The sequence below is a fragment of the Spermophilus citellus genome (assembly GCF_964194105.1).
Source record: "Spermophilus citellus genome assembly, chromosome: 1".
Classification (NCBI taxonomy): Eukaryota; Metazoa; Chordata; class Mammalia; order Rodentia; family Sciuridae; genus Spermophilus; species Spermophilus citellus.
The window spans coordinates 157,718,326-157,742,791 of record NC_138182.1 but is presented as its reverse complement, the minus strand read 5'-3'; the positions used below and the strand labels follow the sequence as shown (position 1 = coordinate 157,742,791).

The window sequence follows — 24,466 nt, the reverse complement described above, 5'->3', positions numbered from 1 at the left end:
AAAAGCACCACAGGAGTCCTGCATGGTGGCACATACCTAAAAATCCCAGTGATTCAAGAGGCTGAGGCAAAAGGATTGCATGTTTGAGACCAGCCTCAGCACCTTGTCTCAAAAATAAAAAGGACTGGGTTATAGGTTAGTGGTAAAGACCTCTCGGCTCAATTCCTAGTACCCCCCCTCAAAAAAAAAAAAAAAAAAAAAACCCAAACACAACAACAAAAAACTCCACAAGGCCAGGCAGGGAGGGAAAAGAATGTGCTAGCAGCCCCACCATGTGAGTGTACCAGCACCCAGAGGCCACTGGAATTCCTATATGCTGTATGGTGGTGATGCTACTCTAGCTCCTCAATGTGCCACTGACGCCTGAGGTTCTGAGAATGGTCTTTATAAAAGCAGCTCAAGTAGATATATATAGTAGAATTGTTTATTCTTCAAGTTCATCTCCCCTTATTGAGGACTTTAAAAATTGTACTACATAATGATATTCATTAGACAAAGGCAGATCTTAATTAGGAAAAAAAGTATCCCTCTCAACAATCAATGCTGGTTCCGGAGGTAACCTTTAAGCCCTGGAGAACAAGGTGAAGTTTATAGAACAAAGACACAGTTTCTCACCCTTCCAATGACAAGATGAAAAACTGCTAGCAAAATTTCAAAGGCTACTCTAAAACCCAAGTCATTCCTTAAATATTTAATACAAAAGCAGAAAAATCCCTTCTTACCGTGGAAGATGAATTGGCATATCAAAGAACAGTGATTCCATTCTGTTATTTCCACAGTCCAAGGGCACAGTGGGCCACATTCTCATAGATCACACTTATTTCTGGACTTAAAAGCTTCCCACACACTGCCCTTCCCGACCACATTATTGTACTGAAGCATGCTGGTACATGTCAAATGAAACAAAGGCACACGCTCTGTTCTCAATTAGAAAGCAAATTGAGTGGGATATCACCTTAAAAAAATAAGTCCGTTTGCAGTTGTTGATTATTCAGTGGCCCCTGACAGACAACAGGCTCCTTCTTTTGCCTGTACAAACAAGAACTGTTGATGTGGAGACAGTCCTTAAATTGGCTGATCACTGTTCACAGAATCATGGAATGTGCACTGGAGATAATTCCAGACTTTCAGTCCAACTTTGCTTTTGTTGGGGAGTAAATGGTCCAGGAAGGCTGAGTGATATGCCCAAGGCCACCTTGTTGGCTGGTCTGCTATTCCTGTCCTATAGATTCACATGATGAATTTTTTTTTTTCATCTTTTTACCTGGACTTACAGAAATTTCCTCTCCCAGAGTCACTTTTATCTATCCAGAAGGGGTTTGTGTTCCTTCAACATACTGAGCCAAGGGGATGAGTTTAAGTTCATGTGAATCAATGTAAAATATAATATCAATTACAATATCAAAGGCAGGAGGAGGTGTAGCTACAGCTTTGTCTCCATTGTCATCTGTAGGTTATTTCAATATCATCATGATTCCAGCTATTTTCCTCAATGTTCCAAATTTTCTGACAATAACCTGGGGTTATGATTACAGCACCTAGAAACAGAACCTAGAACTTTGGCCTGTTCCTTTGATAAATACATAAATAAATAAATAAAACACAGTTCTGATGCTGACTCCCAACTCCAGTCAACAGTCTCATTCCCAGGGACTCAGGCTTATGTAAACATGAGCATTGGCACAGTTAGTACAAGAGCAGCAGCTTGTCTCCAGATCAGGGGGAAACCCAGCCTTAACCCTTTCTGTCTGGTGGGTGAACTGTACTTATTCTGTAGTCAAGAGAAGCTGGCAATCCAGGCCTTAAAAGCAGGGAGGTGTTGAGAAGGTCCTTGCTAGGGTCTCCAAGTTCATCCTAGCACTTCACATCTCCATGGTTGGCAGTTAGAACAAAACATGGCAATCACCTCCCTTTAAAATGATGGCCTAGGGACCAGAGAGGCAGAGACTACACAAGGCCACAGACCAATTAGGCAGAGCAGGGGCTTGCTAAGTTGCCCAGGCTGGCCATGAACTTGCAATCCTCCTGCCTCAGTCTCCTGAATCACTAGGATTACAGGTATGTGCCATTGAGCTTGGCTGGCAGAGCAGGGCCTGAAGGACAATGCTAGAAGCAAGCTAGAAGCAAGGGCTCACTCCATACCACACAGAACCTGCTCGGATGTGAAGGGCATGGTCACCAGGAGGGACAGTCTAGACTGGGAGACCTGGAGGTGCCAGGAGTATTTGTGACACCTGCACTGGTTCTTTCAACCACTGAGACCTTCAAGGAGGGGAGGACTGAGCCCAGTAAGCATCTCACTGTGCAGGTAACAGAAAGGAATGCTGGATCCACACTCCAGCCTAGAATAAGCAAGAAACTACCCTCTCCCACCTCCCTGTTTCAGCCTTATGGCTACCTCACCAGGAAGGTGTATGCACAGGACTTGACCTTGCTCTTGAGAGGGCAAGGAGGGAAGAAGGGAAGTGTCATGTGGGTCCTGCCCCAGGCCCAGGCTGGTGATGAAGAAGCAGGAGGCAGGGAACTGTGGTCCCTGGCTGGGCAATGAGCAGGTGGCTCCAGCCTAGGAGAGAAGCTCCAAGAGCAGTTTCCAAATATGCACGGTGCCAGGATTTTCAAAGCCAGGTCCAGCAGGGGCAATGCTGGCTGCCAAGAGGAAAACTTCCCGTTGGCTGTCGACGGCCTGCAAGCCCAGCTCCTGCTGCAGCTCCACCATACTCATGGCCTCGCTCAGGTCCTAGGGTAGACACAGAAACCAGTTAGGACACAGCTGACAGTGGTTCCCAACACTGCCACTCTTGTTATCCTGTCATCCATGAAATCAACTACTCTTTGGCTACTCCCGGGAACATCAGGGCCCAAGTTTCCAGGAGCCACCTCTGGGTACCTTGTAATAAACTCAGAGTTCTTGATGGGCATAGTGGTGCACCTGTGATCCTAGCAATTTGGGAGGCTGACATAGGAGGACCCAAATTCAAGGCCAGCTCAGGAACTTAGGCCATGTGTCAAAATAAAAGGCTGGGGATGTTTATCTCAGTGGTAGGGTACTTGCCTAGCATAGCGAGGCTCTGGGTTTAATCCCCAGTACTATAAAACAAAAGAAATGAACAAACAAACAAAAAACAGGGATGTGGCTGTAGCTTAGTGGCAAAATGCCATGGGTTTAATCTCTAGTACCAAAACAAAACAAAAAACTCTCTCCCTCATCCCTGACATACTTTTGTACCACCTGACTTACTTTTCATTGCACTATCAGCAACTACAGTAAGAAACAGAACACTTTGGGCTGGGGTTGTGGCTCAGTGGTAGAGCGCTTGCCTCGAATGTTGAGGCACTAGGTTCAATTCTCAGCACCACATAAAAATTAAAGGTCCATCAACAACTAAAGTGAATAAAATAAATAATAATAATAATAAAACAGAACACTTCCTATGCATCAGCCATCATGACAGGTGCTTATATACCTAGACTAATTCCTGCAGTGTGCACTTAACTGATGAGGAAATTGGTACAGGGAGGTGAAGTCTTTTAGCCCAAGTAACAGTAATAAATTGAGAGACAGGTTCCAAACTCAGATTGGTTTGATGACCAAGTTTTGACCCTTATAGAAATCCTGGCTCAGTTTCCTACACTGAATGGTAGAGTTCATATAGAGGGTTACTTCCAGACAATACCCTAAAAATTAGCTGAAAGAAAGAACGTACTCACAGCATGGCTGCTGATGATATATTTTAATTTCAACCATGGCCCAAGATTAAAAGGATTCTCTTGTACCAATTCATAGAATGCTGGGACCTTTGGTTTTAACTCCTGTAGGTTTAAAGCTGCTATATAAAGTAACCAAACATTATATTTAAAAACCTACTATAGGGCTGGGGATGTGGCTCAAGCGGTGGCTCAAGCGGTAGCCCGCTCGCCTGGCATGCGTGCGGCCTGGGTTTGATCCTCAGCACCACATACAAACAAAGATGTTGTGTCCGCCGAGAACTAAAAAAACAAAAAACAAAAAACAAAACAAAACAAAAACCAAACAAACAAACAAAAACCTACTATAGGGGCTGGGGTATTGTGTCCAACTACAACTAAAAAAATGTTAAAAAAAAAATACTATAAATTAATCATTGACTCCCATAGGTGTAAAATTGCTGTTAGTTATAAATAAGATGAAGATATAATTCATTGTCTAAGCCAGGGTACTTCAGAGACTAGGAACTATTAATAGTCACACCAGAGTAACAGACATAGATGGGGAATGCCTGATGCAGACCTGGCCATATAGTCACCACTATTATTTATTTATTTATTTGCAGTACTGGGGATTGAACCTAGGGTCTTGTGCATGCTACGCAAGTGCTCTGCAATTGAGCTACATGTCCAGTCATGGTCACTGTATTTATAAATAGTTGTCAATAGGTAGGGGGAATCTAAGGTCAAAGACATAGAGCTTCTCTCCAGTTCAGTTAGAATCATATTCCACAAGACAGGGGATATAGCTCAATGGTAGAGTGCTTGTAGCATGCTTGGAGCCCTGGGTTCCATCACTATTACCACCAAAATCCAAACAAAAAAACATATCCCACATTTCTGAGACACACAGGCACAGACCATAGGGAGTATGACAGGGTTCTGGACTGCAGAGCTTCCAGGTATCAAGGTTGCACCTAAGGTCTATGATGTTGAAGTTTGGTGGACCCCAGGTAGCCCTCTGTTATGGTTAAAAGCATTGAGGAAGACCTGAGTTTGAGTCTTGGCTTTGCTAAAGTTGTAACTTCAGGCATTGAGGGATGATAGCAGGGCCCATCATGGGTTGGTTTTTTTTTTTGTTGTTGTTGTTTTTGGTAGTGGGGATTAAACTCAGGGACACTTGATCACTGAGCCACATCTCCAGCCATATTTTGTATTGTATTTAGAGACACGGTCTCACTGAGTTGCTTAGCACCTGGCTTTTGCTGAAGTTGGCTTTGAACTTGCAATCCTCCTGCTTCAGCCTCCAGAGCAGCTAGGATTATAGGTGTGCGCCTCTGTGCCCAGCCATCATTAATTTTTACAGTAATGAAGTGAGATCATGGTTGTTAGATGCCTGGAACACTATGAGCACATAATAAATGTTGTTATTATTATTTAATCCATTCTATTTCTTGTCACTTTAGCTCTCTGGTCTATAACCAGAAGTTGAAAGGGCAGAACAGAGTGAAAAAGGTAAAAGTTTTTTTTTTTTTTTCTCCCTAGTATTGGGGATGAAACCCAGGGTGCTCTACTACTGATCTACATCCCAGACATTTTTATTTTTTAATTTTGAGACAGGGTCTTCCTAAGTTGCTCAGGCTGGCCTTGAACTTGCAGTGTTCTTGCCTCAGCCTCCTGAATTGCTCAGATTTCAGGTATGCACCATCATACCCAGGTAAACGAACAGATTTTGGATCAGACATCCCAATTCTACTACTCTTACCCCAATTCCACTAATACAAACTTTGGGGGATAACAAACCTCTCTGAGATTATCCCACACCTTGTAGGGTCAACAGAAGCCCAATATGAAATGTCACTCAAAACCATTACATAGTGTGTACTTAGTAATTATTTTTCTTATGTCTCCAGGGTGACAGAGGATAGGGAGGCAAAGAGGAGTGAAGACAGAGGTAGGGATGAGGAAAGAGGATAGGTAGAAGAGTCAGGGGACAGTATCTCAGCTAAGTCCTCCAAGCACAGACCCAAATCCTTCTATAGTGCTCCCTGCCCTTCCCAGGCATGTGTGAGAAGTTCAATTGGCTTTAGCCAGCCTCCCATGGCCCTTACCTGCTTATTGGCAACCACAACAACAGGCAGGTCAGGGTCTTTGTCCAGCAGTTTATGCAGTTCTTGCCGGGCCCAGGGCAACCGCAGCCGGTCAGCTGAGTCCACCATGAAGACCAGCACATCCACCTCATTCACAAACTCCTTCCAGTAGAAGCGTAGGTTCTGGCTGCCACCGACTGAGAAGAGGCCAGGGCCCAGATCAGAGCCTTCCTGGGGCCTGGTTCTCTGCCCACAGCAACTCCACCCCAATTCCAGCTTCCCAAGCTCCACCATCCAGGGGCAGTGAAAGGACCACAGAGTTCAAAACTAATCAGATCTGAGTTTGGCTCTAGCTCCAACAGCCAGGTCTCTTAGGGAATGTAGCTATTTTTGAGCATCAGTACCTTCCTCACTGAAGTTATCAGAGTTGCACTAAAACCCAAAGGTACCATATGCAATGCACCCTTAGGAGTGGCACATAGGTGCTCTGCAATTACCATTTCCTAGCTTTCTCCCAGGTTAGTGATGGCTGTGATGAGAAGCCAGGAGTCCCAATGCCTAGAAAAGACAGGATTTCTGCCCTGCCTATTCACAGCCATTCCTAGTAAGTTTCTCCCTGTTCTCATGTCATCTTGTTCTCTTCTCTTGGAAATACCATACTCTATCCTACCAACACATGGTTGTCCACATAGTGTCTCCACCTTCCTGATCCTCTCTGCCTCTCTGCTCTATACCCATGGTCACCTGTATCCCAGTATTTCTGGTTTTGATACTTGTACTCTAAGCTCTCAGAGTTAGAGGTACTTACCTCTGGATCCCCCCAAAGCCTCAGCACAATGCCTGGCACATAGCAGGCACTCATCAAGTATTTACTGAGTACTTACTAGGTGCCAAGCACTGATCTGGGTGCTGGGGATACAGAGGTAACCAAAGCAGGCAGGGGCCCTGCTCTCAAGGAGCTCCCTCTCTAACCAGGATGGACCAGGTGATAATACACATTCCAGAAAGGCAAGAGATAAAACAGAACAAGGGAAAGTGGTTGGGGGCAGGGATGGCCTCGTATTAGGTGGTCTGTGAAGGAAGTGGCACGTGAACTGAGTCTGGGAGAATAAGGAGCTAGTCAAAAGAAAAGGCAGAGAAAAGCATCACAGGCAGAGGGAAGCTTGACATGCTTGAGTATGTTGTGGCTGAGGCACCACCAGAGGGAGAGAGGAAGACAGCATGACAGGTGAGGTTGGTCAATGGTGGGCTGCACAGGGCCATTAAGGCCACAGGGAGTCCCTTAGGCAATTTAAACAAGACTGACATCTGACATGGGTTTCTGAAAGACACCTCTGACACTGAGGACATAAATGGAAGCAGGAAGAGCAATGAGGATAAAAAGCCACATTTTGGAAATTAAGGGCAACTTCCTGATAACTGTTTCTCTGCATCCTATATGTCCTTATATTGAGAATAGAGGCTGAAGGCCAGCCTCCCCTGGCCTGATGGGTCCAGGGAACCCAAGACTGATATGTTTCTGATTAACACAGCCTAGCTCTTTTGTCCCACTCTGCCTTCACTTACAAAAACTTTCTGCACCCCCCTAAGGCCCCCACGGATGGGAATTTGAGACATGAAGTTTTCCTCTATCCTCCTCAAAGCTGGCTTGGAATAAACCTATTTCCTAGCCAGAGTTTCTAGTGGAGCAAGGAGCTATAAAACCATTCCCTCAGGCCATACTTTTGGCAAGCCGTCCTGGGGAAAGGATCCTGCCCTTGAGCAGCATGGTTCAAACCCCCAGCCATCTCCAAGGAGAAGGGGGCTTCTCTGTTCATGGCTAACTGAACCTACAGGTGAAATCTGGAGGAAAACCCCTCCCCCACCCCACATCTTTCTGCTGTATTATCAGCTACCTAAAAATGATTTGTTGGTGAGGGGAAAAGTCTATTTGGGAACTGAGTCCTGCTGGCTGGGTATCACATCATGGTGCACACTGAGAATTTTATCTCAGTCATTTGAAGCTTTGGATCTTGAGTGGTTAATTTTGCAATACATGATGGTATCAGGTAAATTCTCTCTACCATCTGGAACTTGATTTCAGAGTACAAATGGATGAGGTAAAATTCATAGGTAAAAATTCCAGTAATTCTGTTGGTTTGTTTGGAGAGCTCCTCTGGGTTTGGTTTTGGTTTGGAAAAAAAGATGATAGCATGGCCTATATATCTGAAAGTGCATGCTGATTTAATGCTTGTTAAATTGAAAGTTGGCTTAAGAGGCTAAACTCTGGTGGCTATAGCAACAGATTTATCTGCATAAGATAGGGAATTCCATTTTCCCAAGCATGACTCTTGCTTTAGTCATCAGCCTTTAGGAGCCTCTATCAACAAGATGGATAAAACTCATCCACAATGGACTTTATTTTGAACTCATGTTTTTCCCCTCTGGAAATTTTTTTTTTTTGATTTTGTGTATTTAAATTATGTCTTTTGGGGGCTGTGTCTATGGCTCAGGGGTAAAGTGCTCGCCTAGTTCGTGTGAGGCCCTGGGTTCAATCCTCAGCACCACATAAAAATCAATTAATTAATTAATTAAGGTATTGTGCCCAACTACAACTAAAAAATAAACATTGTAAAAAAAATTGATTTTCTCTAATAAGAAACTGGTTATTCAAGGTTTGTTGGTCTGAAACTTTGAGATGTAAAATTTCTACCTGACCTCAAATGACAATGCAAATTTAAGATTTATAGACTGCTTAAGGTTATATCATTGCCTTAATAGTCTGATATATCTAGCAAATAAATCTAAGCTTTGAAATTTTGTGTGTACCTATGTTTATATGCTTATCTATTGTTTGTTTGCCTGGCAACAAGTTGATTTATAGATAAATAAGCACATAATTTGTTATTTTTTTTTTAGTTGTTGATGGACCTTTATTTTATTCATTTATTTATATGCAGTGCTGAGAATTGAACTCAGTGCCACACACATGCAAGCACTCTACCACAACCACAGCACTCTTTTTTTTTTTAAAGAGAGAGAGAGAATTTTAATATTTTTTAGTTTTTCGGCGGACACAACATCTTTGTTTGTATGTGGTGCTGAGGCTCGAACCCAGGCCACACGCATGCCAGGCGAGCGGGCTACCGCTTGAGCCACATCCCCAGCCCCAGCATATAATTTGAAATCTGTCATCCAAATGCCTTTTGATTCACATGACTTCAGTAAATCTATGACAAAAAGGTTAATTTGAATGTTGATAATAAGGATATTTTTACAATTTGGTGGCACTTTTTTTCTGGCCTACTAAACTGACTTGAATATTAAGAAGATATTAAAGATATAATGTTCAATGCTTCCTATGTCCATGGGTAACCTCAAAATAGCTGTTAAAATGAGTAAATTAGATAAATATATAGGACAGACATTTGTAAATGTTCAGTGCTTTATAAAAACATTCTTTGTTTTGTATAAAAGCCCATAAACAAAGGCTTTTCCACATAGAATTGATGGTCACCAGATATGATTATTTATGTGACCTAATGCCAACAGTCTATGATAAAAACTGAAAAGGCTTACCTGCTTCTTTGTAATAGATGAGCTACTACTATTTTCCAAACTATTCTTTGCTTAGATTTAAAATATAGCTGTGGTACTAGGATTGGACCCAGGGGAGCTCTCCAAATGAGCTACATTCCTAACCTTTTTTATTTTGAGACAGTCTCACTAAGTTGCTAAGGCTGTCCTCAAACTTGTAACTCTCCTGCCTCAGCCTCCTGAGAAACTGGGAATACAGGCATGCACCACTGCACACCATTTAAAGATGTAGTTTTTAAAATGGTTTTATTTTTATAAGAAAACCTTAATTCAGAGCTAGAAATCTTAGGCTTTTCACCACTCAAATATCTTGTGTTTTCTTTCTTTCTTTCTTTTTAGTGGTACTGGAAATTGGATCCAGGGGCATTCTACCACTGAGCTATATCCCTAGACCTTTTTTATTTTGAGACAGGGTCTCAATATATTGCCAAGGCTGGCTTCCTGCCTCAGTCTCCTGGGTTTCTGGGATTACAGGCATGCCCTACTAGTATTTTATTTATTTATTTATGGTACTAGGGAATAAACCCAGGGGTGCTTTTCCACTGAGCTACATCCCCAGTCCTTTTTATTTTGAGACAGGGTCTTGCTAAGTTGTTAAGGACCATAACTTGTATTTCTCTTATTTCAGCCTTCCAAGTTGCTAGGATTACAGATGTGCACCACTGTGCCCAGCTATATTATTTTAAATATGTTTTATTTTCTCCATTTTCAAGTATCTAAGGACATAAGATAAGAGTGAATTTTGTTCTTTTGAGTCAGAATTTTACCTCGGAATATTTTTTTCAGGTTTGATGTATGTCTCTTTTATCAATAACTTTCTAAATAATGGTTAGATTTAAATGACTATTTCTCCAAAGCAATGTGACGTTGATGAGAGCTTGTAGGCCATTAGATAGTATCAGAGGTCAGAGCAAACCTATTTTGTAACAAATTAGCATATGTGATATAGAAATTCTGAAAAAGAAATACAGAAAATATTTTTCACCATTTCACCATTCTGGTTTGCTTGATTAATGTTTAAATTCTAGAGGAACTTAGGATTTCTTATATTGATCTGCTCTTAACAAAGTTTAGAAAAAAACTGACTTAAAGATTTTGTTTCATCAAGACAATTTCCTGTTTTCTGCTTTTGTTATTATTTATTTCCTGATCAAACCTGGGCCTTGTGTATGGTAGGAAAGCAGACTACAACTGAGCAATATCCACAGCCCTTTGTTAGTTTTTTTTTTTTTTTTTTTGTGGTACTGAGGATTGAATTCAGGCCCTTGTGTATGTGAGGCAAGCACTCTACCAAGTGAGCTATATCCCAAGCCCCCTTTGTTAGGTTTCAATTGCTTAAAATAAGATTAAGTCCTATAAGAATCAGGATTTATTCAAATTTTCATTTGTTCTAAAGTCTCTTTTTGGTTTATAACTGGTTAAATGAATATTATTTTTATGATGATGTGATTTATTGATACTCTCTCTAATCTGCATCTGGATATTATGTTATAAATCATGATTGTTGTCTTAACATACTGTAGGGGTAACTAAATTGTTTTGTGAAGTTAACTTAAGCCCGCTAAGTAATAATACCTTATGTACTGCTTGCAGTCATTTTATTTTTTAAAGAGAGAGTGAGGGAGGGAGAGCGAGAGAGAGAGAATTTTAATATTTATTTTTTAGTTATCGGTGGACACAACATCTTTGTTTTTTATGTGGTGCTGAGGATCGAACCCAGGCCGCACGCATGCAAGGCGAGCGTGCTACCGCTTGAGCCACATCCCCAGCCCTTGCAGTCATTTTAAATAACATGAACTGTAGTTCTATAGTTGATAAGGGCAATCCTGCTTTATTCATCCTTTATCTTGAGACAAATTTAAGGTTGAAGATTTTGATACAGGATAAGACTGGCTGTTTTAAGAGTTTTCTCAAGTGTATTGTTTGCATTATAACTTAGTTTACAAAATACATGTAAGTGTATTTAGGTAGGTTGCTTTTTTGTGTGTGATGCTGGGGATCAAACTTAGGGCATCATACACGAAAAGGCAGACACTCTATCACTGAGCTACATCCCCAGCCCTAAATGTTTTGTTGTTATTGGTTTATTTATTTATTTATGGCACTGGGGACTGAACCAGGGGTACCACTGAGCTATACCCCTAGTCCTTTTTATTTTGATACAGGTTTTCATTAAGGTGTTGAGTCTGGCCTTGAACCCACAATCCTCCTTCCTCAGCCTCCCAAATTGTAGGGATTACAGGCATGTGCCACCACACCCAGTTATATATATATCCTTTTTCTTTCTTTCTTTTTTTTTTTTTTTTTTTTGATACTGGGTATTGAACTCAAGGGCACTTGGCCACTGAGCCACATGCCCAGCCCTATTTTATATTTTATTTAGACACAGGGTTTCACTGAGTTGCTTAGCATCTTGCTTTTGTTGAGGCTGGCTTTGTCTCAGCTTCCCAAACTGCTGGGATTACAGGTGTGTGCCACTGTGCCTGGCTGTATGTTCTTTTTTTTCCAAATATTATATTTTTTAGTTTTAGGTGGACACAATATCTTTATTTTATTTTTATGTGGTGCTGAGAATAGAACCCTCACGCATGCTAGGCGAGCACGCTACCACTTGAGCCACATTCCCAGCCCTGGCTGTATGTTCTTAATTGATGGATTGATATTAATTCTCATAGACTGTGCTCAAGGTTTTATGGACCTATGGAATATACCTAAATTCTGAAGATGTTATGTAAATGTTAAACTTTCTACCCAGATGGTGATCAATCCAGATTTACCTAAGAAGGACTCCAGATATCAGGCATTCTTTAGGGCACATCTGACGGGACTATTTTTACAACCATGTTGGTTTTCTTTGATTAGATAAAATTGAAACAACTATGCTGGACACAGTATGCACATACCTGTAGTCCCAGCAACTTGGGACTACAAATCCTGCTGAGGCAGGGGAACCACAAGTTCAGGGCCATCCTCAAAAATTTAGTGAGACCCTGTCTCAAAATAATAAAATGTAGCTCAACGGTAAGGCACCCTTAGGTTCAACTTCTAGTACCAAAAAACAAAAACAAACAAACAAACAAAAAAAAACTAGTAGTTCAAATCCATAGTACAGACTGGATTGCTTTGTTCTTATTGATATTTTGTTTTTTCTGCTCTAAGAGCTAATCTTTGCTTGGAAAATAATCTGTAATATCTTCATGGGGAGGACGGACTGGACACTATAACCACATGTAGTCACTTGTCAAGTGCTTGCCTAGCATGTACAATGCCCTGGGTTTGATCCCCAGCACCATAAAAAGGAATAAATAAATAAAAAGAAAATTAAGGGCAACATTCTGGCAACTTTTTCTGTATCCCATATTTCCTTATACTGAGTCAAGGGTGCAGGCTGCCTCTCTGTAGCCTGACAGGTGTCAGGGAACCCAGGACTGACATGTTTCTAATTAACCTAGCTAAACCTAATTAGTGTAGTTCAATCTACATATGTTAATTTCCTACCTTTTGCCCCATTCTGCCTTCTCTCTTCTTGTAAAAGACCCTGAGCTGCCTCCCCTACCAGCCCCCAACCACCAAGATGGAGATTTGGGACAGGAAGTTCTTCTCTACCTTCCTCAAAACTGGCTTTGAATAAGCTCATTTCCTTACCAGAATGCCTCCCAAGTTTTAAGCAGAGCAATGAATGGTAAAGTCATTCCCTTTGATAACAAGGAGGCTATTGTAGTACTGACAAGAGAGAGGACAGTGGCTTGGACCAGGAAGCAACAGAGGAGATGGGAGGTGGACAATACAGAATATATCAGAGAATACAGCTGACAGAACTGTCTAATAAATTGGGCGCTGGAGGTGGGGAAGGGAATAGTCATCAAAGTGTTGAATTCATTCATTTAGTCACCAATTATGCCCAAAGGGCCCATTCTCTCTTGGGCTTCAGAATAGGCATTATAAGGGGTCTCAATGAAGGGACTGAGAGAGAAAAGTCCCAGGCCTTTCAGAATTGGGAGATCTAAGTTTGAATCCAGGCTGAAGGTCTCCAGTGAGCTTGGACTGTTATATATCAGACCCTCAGAAAGCATGAAAAACCCTTTTCCTTCTGGCAGAGCTGGGGGAAAAGTGATATTGTCTCTGCTGACAAATAAGCCTCAAGTGCATAGCCCCCACTTAAGCTGTGTCCCTGGCACATGAGAAGGAGTCTGAGAAGGTTTGGTGTAAGGACCAGAATCCTGGGTAAATGTTTGCTACAAGCAGGAAGAAGAGACACGGTTAAGCCAATCCAATAGGCAAGTATCTGAAACCAAAGGAACGAGGCCCATTCAGGCCTCATTCAAAGTCTGATTCTAACTCCTAGTACTTAAATGTACCCAGTCTTTATGACCTGAGTCCTGTGGCTATCAGGAAGTCCCTAGTCCTGCCCAGTGAGACTAAGGCTGGATATAAGTGATTAAATATTGTTACCGTCTCAATCCTCTCTGCCATTCTCTCCTAAAATCTCAAGAAGCCTAGGAATTAAGACAGGGGTTCCTCAAGAACCTCTCTGATCACTCACTTTATATGCTCTGCTAGCTACCAACATAGGGATGAGCCCTTGTGGATAAAGATGAAACAGATCAATATGTGTACAAAGTGCATAGGCTTATTCAGAAGCATAGGCTACAGCAGAATAGGAGGGCAAAGGAGTTCTTAATCTGAGAATCAGGGAAGGCTTCAAACTCATATCATGTTTAAAGTCTGATGTCAAATAGCAGTTTATCAAGAGAAGAAGGGCTTTTCAGACTGAGGGAACAGTGCATGCAAAAGACAAGAAAGAGCCCACAAAGTGCCCTTCAGAAACAAACAATGTAGCACAGTGTTTAATAGCCAGAGCCAGACACTGCATTAGAACACTGAAAAGCAGGATGACCTTGGCTAAATGACTGAACTTGTTTGATGCAGGTAGTAACTGATTATAATTTAGGGAACTGTTGGGAGGATTTTATTAAGTAATTCTTATGAAGTACTTGGCATATGAACCCTTAGCTGTTAGTTTCTCAGTGTTAAGATATGTGAACTTCACTAGTAGTGAGGGGCAGGTGACCGTATTAGAGATGACCCATCATGAAGTATCTGAAATGCTAGTATATGGAGTTTGAACTGTATCTTGAGCCTCTGGGAGGGGGGTGGGAAGAATTTCATACAGGGGAGTGTCCTGCTTATACATGCGTTCTTGGCTCCTGGTCCCTCTAAAGAATTCAGGCTTAGGTCCAGCACCAGTGATGATGAGGAGATGGAATGCGGGGGGGCGGGGGGGTTGTCTCTGCTCACTCTCTAGCAGGTCCACCTCGAAGTCCTTGGTAGGTAGCCTCACGGAGTTGAAGCCCCAGGTGGGGATGTGGCCTTCCAGCGGTGGCTTCCCTGACAGCACACGTAGGAACGTGCTCTTCCCAGAGCCATCCAGTCCCAGCACCAGCACCTCACGCTGCTCTAACTCTTCCAGCGCCGGCTCCTCCTCCTCCTCCTCGTCCTCGGGCTGCGGGACAGAGGTCGGGCTGCGGCTGACAACCTCCTGCCTCACCCTAGGTTAGACCAAAGGCACCATCCCCGCCCTCCTCCCGTCCAGGGACAGGCAGGTGTGATCTGAAGGAGTGGCGCTAGAGCTGCTTTTGGAGTCCTCAATTCCCCCGCTACTCTGAACGATCTCGGGCACATTCCTTTCCCTCGCAGAGCCTCAGTTTCCGCAGACTACAGGCCCCGGCCCCGGCCCCAGCCCCAGCCCCAGCCCCAGCCCCGGCCCCGGCCCCAGCCCCGGCCCCAGCCCCAGCCCCTTAAGGTCTGCAGAGTCGCCGGATGCACCCGCTGCCCGCCACCGTAGGGGCTGAAAATTCTCCCAGCATCCCCCTTGGCTGCGCGCCGCGCGCACTGCGCAGGCGCCGGCCGGACCCGGTTGGGCCGCACCTACTCTCCGGGGCCGCACCCTGACGACCGGAAGTCGAGTCCCACAGCGTCGCGCGATGGCGCCACACACACCCAAACTTGCTCGCGCCTACCTGGTTTGCAGGACCCCATGACTGTCAGCCTGGTGTCCATCCGCGCTGCGGCGGCCAAGCCCCAGAGAGCGCTTCTGGCGCTCTTACGGCTGGGCCGCAGACACACCCCTCGGCCACACGTGCAGAGGTGCAGACCCCGGCCCGCCCTGCCCCTCAGCAGAACCCGGCCCAGCACTCACGTCCCACTCGTCCCACTGGGGTAGGCGGGCGGGCTCCGCGCCCCACCAGGCCTCGCCCCGGTCCCAACGCCTCTCCCGTCCACTGCCGAAGTAGGTTTTCCAGAGGATGAAGAGCACGGAGCCGAGCACCGCCGCGGCACCGCCCAAGGCCAGCACCAAGGGGCCCAGCGGGCGCGGCGCCATCGGGCCAGGCGAGGGGAGCCGGTGCGGGCTGCAAAGGCGGAGCCCGCCCGCCTGCCCGCCTGCCCGCCTGCCGAAGATGGCCCCGCTGCGACTGCCGGCCGCGCCCACCCATCCAACCCCAGCCCTGCACTACAAACCCCACAATGCACCGCTGCTGTCTCGACAGGCTGCCCGGGACCTGGCGGCCCGGGTTGGGGGCGCGGGCCGGCGAGCGGAGACTTAAGGCTCTCTCTGCCAGGGGAGGGTGGGACTCGGAAGTATTTCCCTAGCAATTACCGGGTACTTTCTTGGCTCACGGATTTTCTCTTATTTCCTTTTCTGTTGGGGAGGGGGGGCGTGCGGGTACGGGGGATTGAACTCAGGGGTGCAACCACTGAGCCACATCCCTAGTCCTATTTTGTGTTCTGTTAGAGACAGGGTCTCACTGGGTTGCTTAGCGCCTCGCCTTGGTGAAGCTGTCTCTGCCTCCCGAGCCCGGCTCTCTGTTACTACTTAACAAAAGTAACTGAGACCCAGGAGTTAAGTAACCTTCCCTAATTTGCACTGTAGTACATTGGTGTAGCCTGAATTTAAACCCAAGCGATCTACCTTCAGGGCATGCTTGAAAGACTTAAGGAAAGAAATTGAAACAAGATGCCAGCATCTAAGATGCTTAGCTATGAGGTGGCAGAGAAGGGAGGAGAACCACAGTCCCTGACTCCAGTAACTTCCACCCTCCTTTGACTACCTCCTGGAGCTCAAAGGCTCTGCGGTGTTGGAGTCCTGGGCACTTTAAAATGGACAGGGCCAGCAGTCAGAATGTTTAAGTCCACTATTTTATCTTCAGGTAGTCCCAGTGACTGTCAAAGCTTCCAGATAGAGCACTAGAAGGAATGAGAAATGTCTGAGATATAACCAATTGCTGACGTTCCTAGTCACTGATGTGCTCAGTTATCTCAGTCGTTCAGGGGAGAGAAGCAGAATCCGCCGGCTGGTGAGAGAACTGGCAGAAGACAAACCTCAAGTCTTGTCCAGTAGCTCAGTTTATTTTTGGAATGCATATAATTATTATAGGGTTCCAGTGGGGCGTGCCCATAGTATCCATAAGCCAATCATCTTATGCCTAATGTAACTGCACTATGAGGATGCTGTAAAAATTGCTATCATCAGGAAGGGTCTTTGTCCCTAGGGGAGGGGGTTTCCTAAGTTAGGAGTTCCATGCCTAAAGCTCCTGGCTATTGATTTATTGGCCTGGCAGCTTAGCAATGCTAACCACAATGCTAAGGATGTGGTTTCACTAACAGCTCGCTAGAGCAGAGCATCCCATCCTGCAGTCCTTCCTATCAGGCTTGAACAGAGTGTAGATTCTTCAAGCACTGTGAGCTGCTTATAGCTGCTAGCTGTAAACTGAAAGTTATACCAACAACCATCCCTTGGCATTTTTTCTTTTTTTGGGTGTGGGGGCGGGGAAGAGGCAAGAATTGAACTCAGGGGCATTTGACCACTGAGCCACATCCCCAACCATATTTTGTATTTTATTTAGAGACAGAGTCTCATTGAGTTGCTTAGCACCTAGCTTTTGCTAAGGCTGGCTTTGAACTCCTGGTCCTCCTGCCTCAGCCTCTTGAGCCACTGGGATTACAGTCGTGCACCACCGCACCCAGCTCCCTTGGCATTTTGGTGGGGGCAACATTAGCATCCTTTGGCACTTCATGGGGGGCGGGGGCTGTGAAGTAATGGGTGAAGAGGGAGCCTAAGGCTCTCAGTGCCCATCAGGGCTTGCCTTTTCCCCAGTATAGTCACAACTTTTCACTTCCTTATAATTGCTAGTACCTCTGTACCCAGGCTCTTGCCCCACCCTCTTTTCTTTTTTTTTTTTTTAATTGGTTGTTCACAACGTTACAAAGCTCTTGACATATCATACTTCATACATTAGACTGAAGTGGGTTATGAACTCCTAATTTTACCCCAAATGCAGATTGCAGAGTCACATCGGTTACACATCCACACTTTTACATAATGCCCTACTGGTAATTGTTGTACTCTGCTCCCTTTCCTATCCCCCACTATCCCCCCTCCCCTCCCCTCCCTTTTACTCTCTCTACCCCATCTACTGTAATCCATCCCCTCCTTATTTATTTTCCCATTCCCCACCCAGCCTCTTATATGTAATTTTGTATAGCAATGAGGGTCTCCCTTCATTTCCATGCAATTTTCCTCATCTCTCCCTTTCCCTCCCATCTCATGTCACTGATTAATGTTCCTCTTTTCTTCCTACTCTTCCTCCCTGCTCTGTTCATATTTGCTCTCATTATATCAAAGAAGACATTTGGCACTTGTTTTTTAGGGATTGGCTAGCTTCACTAAGCGTAATCTGCTCTAGTGCTGTCCATTTCCCTGCAAATTCTATGATTTTGTCATTTTTTATTGCTGCATAGTACTCCATTGTGTATAGATGCCACATTTTTTTTATCCATTCATCTACTGAGGGGCATCTGGGTTGGTTCCACAGTCTAGCAATTGTGAATTGTGCTGCTATGAACATCGATGTGGCAGTATCCCTGTAGCATGCTCTTTTAAGGTCTTCAGGGAATAGTCCAAGAAGGGCAATAGCAGGGTCAAATGGTGGTTCCATTCCCATCTTTCCCAGGAATCTCCAAACTGCTTTCCAAATTGGCCGCACCAATTTGCAGTCCCACCAGCAATGTACAAGTGTACCCTTTTCTCCACAACCTCTCCAGCACTTGTTGTTGTTTGACTTCATAGTGGCTGCCAATCTTACTGGAGTGAAATGGTATCTTAGGGTGGTTTTGATTTGCATTTCTCTGACTGCTAGAGATGGTGAGCATTTTTTCATGTACTTATTGATTGATTGTATATCCTCCTCTGAGAGGTGTCTGTTCAGGTCCTTTGCCCATTTGTTGATTGGGTTATTTGTTATCTTATTGTCTAATTTTTTGAGTTCTTTGTATACTCTGGATATTAGGGCTCTATCTGAAGTGTGAGGAGTAAAGATTTGTTCCCAGGATGTAGGCTCCCTGTTTACCTCTCTTATTGTTTCTCTTGCTGAGAAAAAACTTTTAAGTTTAATTAAGTCCCATTTGTTGATTCTTGTTGTTAACTCTTGTGCTATGGGTGTCCTATTAAGGAATTTGGAGCCCGACCCCACAATCTGTAGATCGGATCCAACTTTTTCTTCTATCAGACGCAGAGTCTCTGGTTTGATATCAAGTTCCCTGATCCATTTTGAGTTAACTTTTGTGCATGGTGAGAGAAAGGGATTCAGTTTCATTTTGTTGCATATGGATTTCCAGTTTTCCCAACACCATTTGTTGAAGATGCTATCCTTCCTCCATTGCATGCTTTTAGCCCCTTTATCAAATATAAGATAGTTGTAACTTTGTGGATTAGTCTCTGTGTCCTCTATTCTATACCATTGGTCCACCCGCCTGTTTTGGTACCAGTACCATGCTGTTTTTGTCACTATTGCTCTGTAATATAGTTTGAAATCTGGTATCGCTATACCGCCTGATTCACACTTCCTGTTTAGAATTGCTTTTGCTATTCTGGGTCTTTTATTTTTCCATATGAATTTCATGATTGCTTTGTCAATTTCTACAAGATATGCCGTTGGGATTTTGATTGGCATTGCATTAAACCTATAGAGAACTTTTGGTAATATCGCCATTTTGATGATGTTAGTTCTGCCTATCCATGAACAGGGTATGTTTTTCCATCTTCTAAGATCTTCATCAACTTCTCTCTTTAGGGTTCTGTAGTTTTCATTATATAAATCTTTCACCTCTTTTGTTAGGTTAATTCCCAAGTATTTTATTTTTTTTGAGGATATCGTGAATGGAGTGTTTTTCCTCATTTCCGTTTCAGAAGTTTTGTCGCTAATATACAGAAATGCCTTTGATTTATGCATGTTGATTTTATATCCTGCCACTTTGCTGAATTCATTTATTAGTTCTAGTAGTTTCTTTGTAGACCCTTTTGGGTCTTCTAGGTATAGAATCATGTCATCTGCAAATAGTGATAATTTAAGTTCTTCTTTTCCAATTTTTATGCCTTTAATTTCTTTCGTCTGTCTAATTGCTCTGGCCAGTGTTTCGAGAACTATATTGAATAGAGGTGGAGATAGAGGGCATCCCTGTCTTGTTCCGGATTTTAGAGGGAATGCCTTCAACTTTTGTCCATTCAGAATGATGCTAGCCTGCGGCTTAGCATAGATAGCTTTTACAATGTCAAGGTAAGTTCCTGTTATCCCTAATTTTTCTAATGTTTTGAACATAAAGGGATGCTGTACTTTGTCAAATGCTTTCTCTGCATCTATCGAGATGATCATATGGTTCTTATCTTTAAGTCTATTGATGTGGTGAATAACATTTATTGATTTCCGTATGTTGAACCATCCTTGCATCCCAGGGATGAATCCTACTTGGTCATGGTGCACAATTTTTTTGATGTGTTTTTGTATTCGATTCGCCAGAATTTTATTGAGGATTTTTGCATCTAGGTTCATTAGAGATATTGGTCTGTAGTTTTCTTTCTTTGAGGTGTCTTTGTCTGGTTTCGGAATCAGGGTGATGTTGGCCTCATAGAATGAATTTGGAAGAGCTCCCTCTTTTTCTATTTCCTGAAATAACTTGAAAAGTATTGGTTTTAATTCTTCTTTAAAGGTTTTGTAAAACTCCGCTGTATACCCATCCGGACCTGGGCTTTTCTTGGTTGGTAGTCTTTTGATGGCTTCTTCAATTTCATCCATTGATATTGGTCTGTTCAAATTGTGTGTATCCTCCTGACTCAGTCTGGGAAAATCATATGACTTAAGAAATTTATCGATGTCTTCACTATCTTCTATTTTGTTGGAATATAGGTTTTCAAAATAATTTCTTATTGTCTTCTGTATTTCTGTAGCATCTGTTGTGATATTGCCTTTTTCATCCCGTATGTTAGTAATTTGAGTTCTCTCTCTTCTTCTCTTCGTTAGCATGGCTAAAGGTCTGTCGATCTTATTTATTTTTTCGAAGAACCAACTTTTAGTTTTGTTAATTTTTTCAATAGTTTCTTTTGTTTCAATTTCATTGATTTCCGCTCTAATTTTAATTATTTCTAGCCTTCTGCTACATTTGCTGTTGTTTTGCTCTTCCTTTTCTAGGGCTTTGAGATGAAGTGTGAGCTCATTTATTTGTTGGTTTTTTCTTTTTTTGAGGAATGACCACCAGGCGATGAATTTTCCTCTTAAAACTGCTTTCATTGTGTCCCATAGATTCCCATATGTTGTGTCTGTATTTTCATTTATCTCTAAGAATTTTTTAATTTCCTCCTTTATGTCTTCTGTAACCCATTGATCATTCAGTAACATATTGTTCATTTTCCATGTGATGTAGGATTTTTCCTTCCTTCTTTTATCATTGATTTCCAATTTCATTCCATTATGATCAGATAAAATGCATGGTATTATCTCCACCCCTTTATATTTACTGAGGGTTGCCCTATGGCATAATATATGGTCTATTTTTGAGAAGGATCCATGTGCTGCTGAGAAAAAAGTATATCCATTTGATGATGGTTGATATATTCTATATATGTCAGTTAAGTCTAGGTTGTTGATTGTGATATTGAGTTCTATAGTTTCTTTATTCAATTTTTGTTTGGAGGATCTGTCCAATGGTGAGAGAGGTGTGTTGAAGTCACCCATAATTATTGTGTTGTGGTCTATTTGATTCTTGAACTTGAGGAGAATTTGTTTTATGAATGTCGCAGCACCATTGTTTGGTGCATAAATATTGATAATTGTTATGTCTTGTTGGTGAATGGTTCCTTTTAACAGTATATAATGACCTTCTTTATCCCTTTTGATTAACTTAGTCTTGAAGTCGATTTTATTCGATATGAGGATGGCCACTCCTGCTTGCTTACGAGAACTGTGTGCGTGGTATATTTTTTCCCATCCTTTCACCTTCAGCCTGTGTATGTCTTTTCCAATCAGGTGTGTCTCCTGGAGGCAGCATATTGTTGGATTTGTTTTTTTAATCCATGATACCAGCCTATGTCGCTTTATTGGAGAGTTTAGGCCATTAACATTCAGAGTTACTATTGATATATGGTTTGAACTTCCATCCATGTTTGATTGTTTATCCTTTTTTTTTTTTTTAAATATTTAGTTTGTTTCTCCGTGATTATCTTTCCCCTCGCCCTCTGTCTTTACTGAGGCACTTCCCACTGATGGTTTTGTATTGCTACAGAGCCATCTTTCTGAAAGAAACTGATATGTCATTTTCCACTTAAAATTCCTTGGTGGCTTCACACCTCTACCAGGACATATACTACATGTCTCTGATGGTAAGCAAGAAGACAGAAGGGACCAACAATTAATGATCACCTACTGTGTTTCAGGTCTGGACTAATCATTGCATTCTCCTGAAGACTGTTCCTCCAATAGTTAAATTAACCCAAGATCTGCCATGTTGTTTGCTTATTAACCTTCATTCTTCTGATTCTAGAATCAGGCAACACTTCATTCTACACAATAGAATAGGTGTTCCAATGAACCTACCATGTTTTTACAAGGCATTTTGCACAAATAATGAGTGCAGAGGTAGTGACTTGAGTCAGACTGGACCAATTTCTTTTGCTGGGATTTTAAAATTTCATACCCAGGGCCTTGAACCAAGCTCTCTCTGATGGTACAAGATGTAAAATCCACTAGCCATTGGAAGCTGTTTTTCACACTTATGAAGAAGATATTTTGAGGTCAAAGAGAGTAACAACAAATAGGAAATATCAAAGATGTAGAAGGTAAACCTGGAACCCCAATGCCATTTGCATCCCTAGATACAGTTGTTTTTAAGATCCAGAGTTTGTTTTTATTCAACTCTTCTATAACTTCCTTCTTCTATAATTTCTCTAATTTTCTCCTTCTGTTTGTTTTTTCAATGGGTATCATTATGTTGCCATGGCTGCTTTTGAATTCCTGTCTTCAAGCGATCCTCTTACCTCAGACTCCTGAGTAGCTGGGACTACAGGCCTGTACCATCATGCCTAGATCTTGCTTGTTCTTGTCCTCTCTAAGTTGGTTTTCTCTCTCTTGCAACCAAACAAGGGGCTTTAACATGGTACCACACAACAAACTTCTTTTTAACATTTTATTTTGAAGTAATTTTAGATATAAAGAAAAGCTTCAAAGGTAGTTGTACTAGTCAGCTTTCTGTTATGATGACAAATACCTGAGATATTTGACTTATACAGAGAAAATATTATTTTGACTCAAATCTTTAGAGATTTCAGTCCATGATCAGTCAGCCCTGTTGCTTTGGGAGAGGCCACCTATAATGGGGGGGAGTGTATCTGGGGCAAATCTGTTCCCCTCATGGTTAGGGAGTAAGAGAGAAGAGGCTGGACCCCATTGTCCCCTCTGATAGTACACCCTAAGTGACCTAAAGACTTTCAATTAGACCCCACTTCCTTTTTTTTTTTTTTTTTTGGCACCAAGAATTGAACCTGACTGCTCCACCTCTTAAAGCTTCTACCACCTTCCAATAGCACCACCCTGAGGACCAAGTCTTTAACACAGCCTTTGCACAGCATTTAAGATTCAAACTATAGCAGTAGTACAGAAAGTTCCTACATACACCTCATTTTGTTTCCCCTAAAATTAGCATCTTACATAACCATGGTACAAATAGGTTTGTAATCCAAGAAACTTGGGAGGCTGAAAAAGGAGGATTGCAAGTTTGAGGCCAGCCTGAGCAATTTAGTGAAACTCTTGTCTCAAAATAAAAAATAAAAAGGGCTGGGGATGTAGCTCAGTGGTAATGTGCCCTTGGGTTCAATTCCCCTTACCACAAAAACAAAACAAAAACTAAGAAATTAACATTGGAATGATGCTATTAACTAAATGATAGGCTTTATTCAGATTCATCCTATTTTCCCAGTGTTTTTTTTTTTTTTCCTATAGGGCCCAATCCAAAATGCTACATGTGGCATTTAGTTCTCAGTTTCCTCAAACCTCTGTCAGTTCTTAGTTTTTCTTTGTCTTTCATGAATTTGGCAGTTTCAAAGGGTACATTTTATACAATGTTCCTGAATTTGAATTTTTTTTATTTCTCATGACTAGAGTGAAGTTATGGAATTTTGAGAAAAACAAATCTGGAGGAAAAAGAGTTGATACACCTTTATTGGGATCATATCAGGAGGTACATTACTTCAATGTGTCCATATTATTGGTGATTTAACTTTGAGCACTTGGTGTCTGCCAGGTTCTTTACGATCATGTTATAATTTTTCCTTTTCATATTCTGTTCACTCAAAGTGGATCATGAGTTAACAAATTTGGCAAAGTAGCAGGTTACAAAATCAACATACAAAAATCAATAGCTTTCTTATATACCAACAATGAATCTGCTGAGAAAGAAATTAGGAAAACAATTCCAGTCACAATAGCCTCAAAAACAAAACCAAACCTAGGAATAAATCTAACCATAGTGGTAAAAGACCTCTACAATAAAAACTATTGAATGCTGAACAAAGAAATTGAAGAAGACCTCAGAAGATGGAAAGACCTCCTATATTTATGGAAAGGCAGTTATAATATTGTTAAAATGCCATTCTACCAAAAGCAATGTAAAGATTCAATACAATCCCCATCAAAATACCAATGAAATTCTTTGCAGAACTAAAAAATTGATTTGGAAGAATAGAAAAACCCAGACTAGTTAAAGCAATTTTAAGCCAAAAATTCAATGCTGGA

The 24,466-nt window shown here is 42.4% G+C and overlaps 1 protein-coding gene across 1 annotated transcript; it reads right to left on the bottom strand.

The window, feature by feature from the left end:
- Positions 1-402: 402 nt before the first annotated feature.
- Positions 403-15,923, bottom strand: ARL10 (ARF like GTPase 10). The gene is made up of 4 exons (XM_081280320.1): positions 15,550-15,923; positions 14,649-14,853; positions 5,796-5,971; positions 403-2,737 (listed from the first exon to the last, which is right to left on the bottom strand). Exons 1-4 carry the CDS (start codon positions 15,730-15,732, stop codon positions 2,564-2,566), a joined length of 738 nt encoding a protein of 245 aa, XP_081136446.1. The 5' UTR covers positions 15,733-15,923; the 3' UTR covers positions 403-2,563.
- Between the last annotated feature and the right edge of the window lie 8,543 nt (positions 15,924-24,466).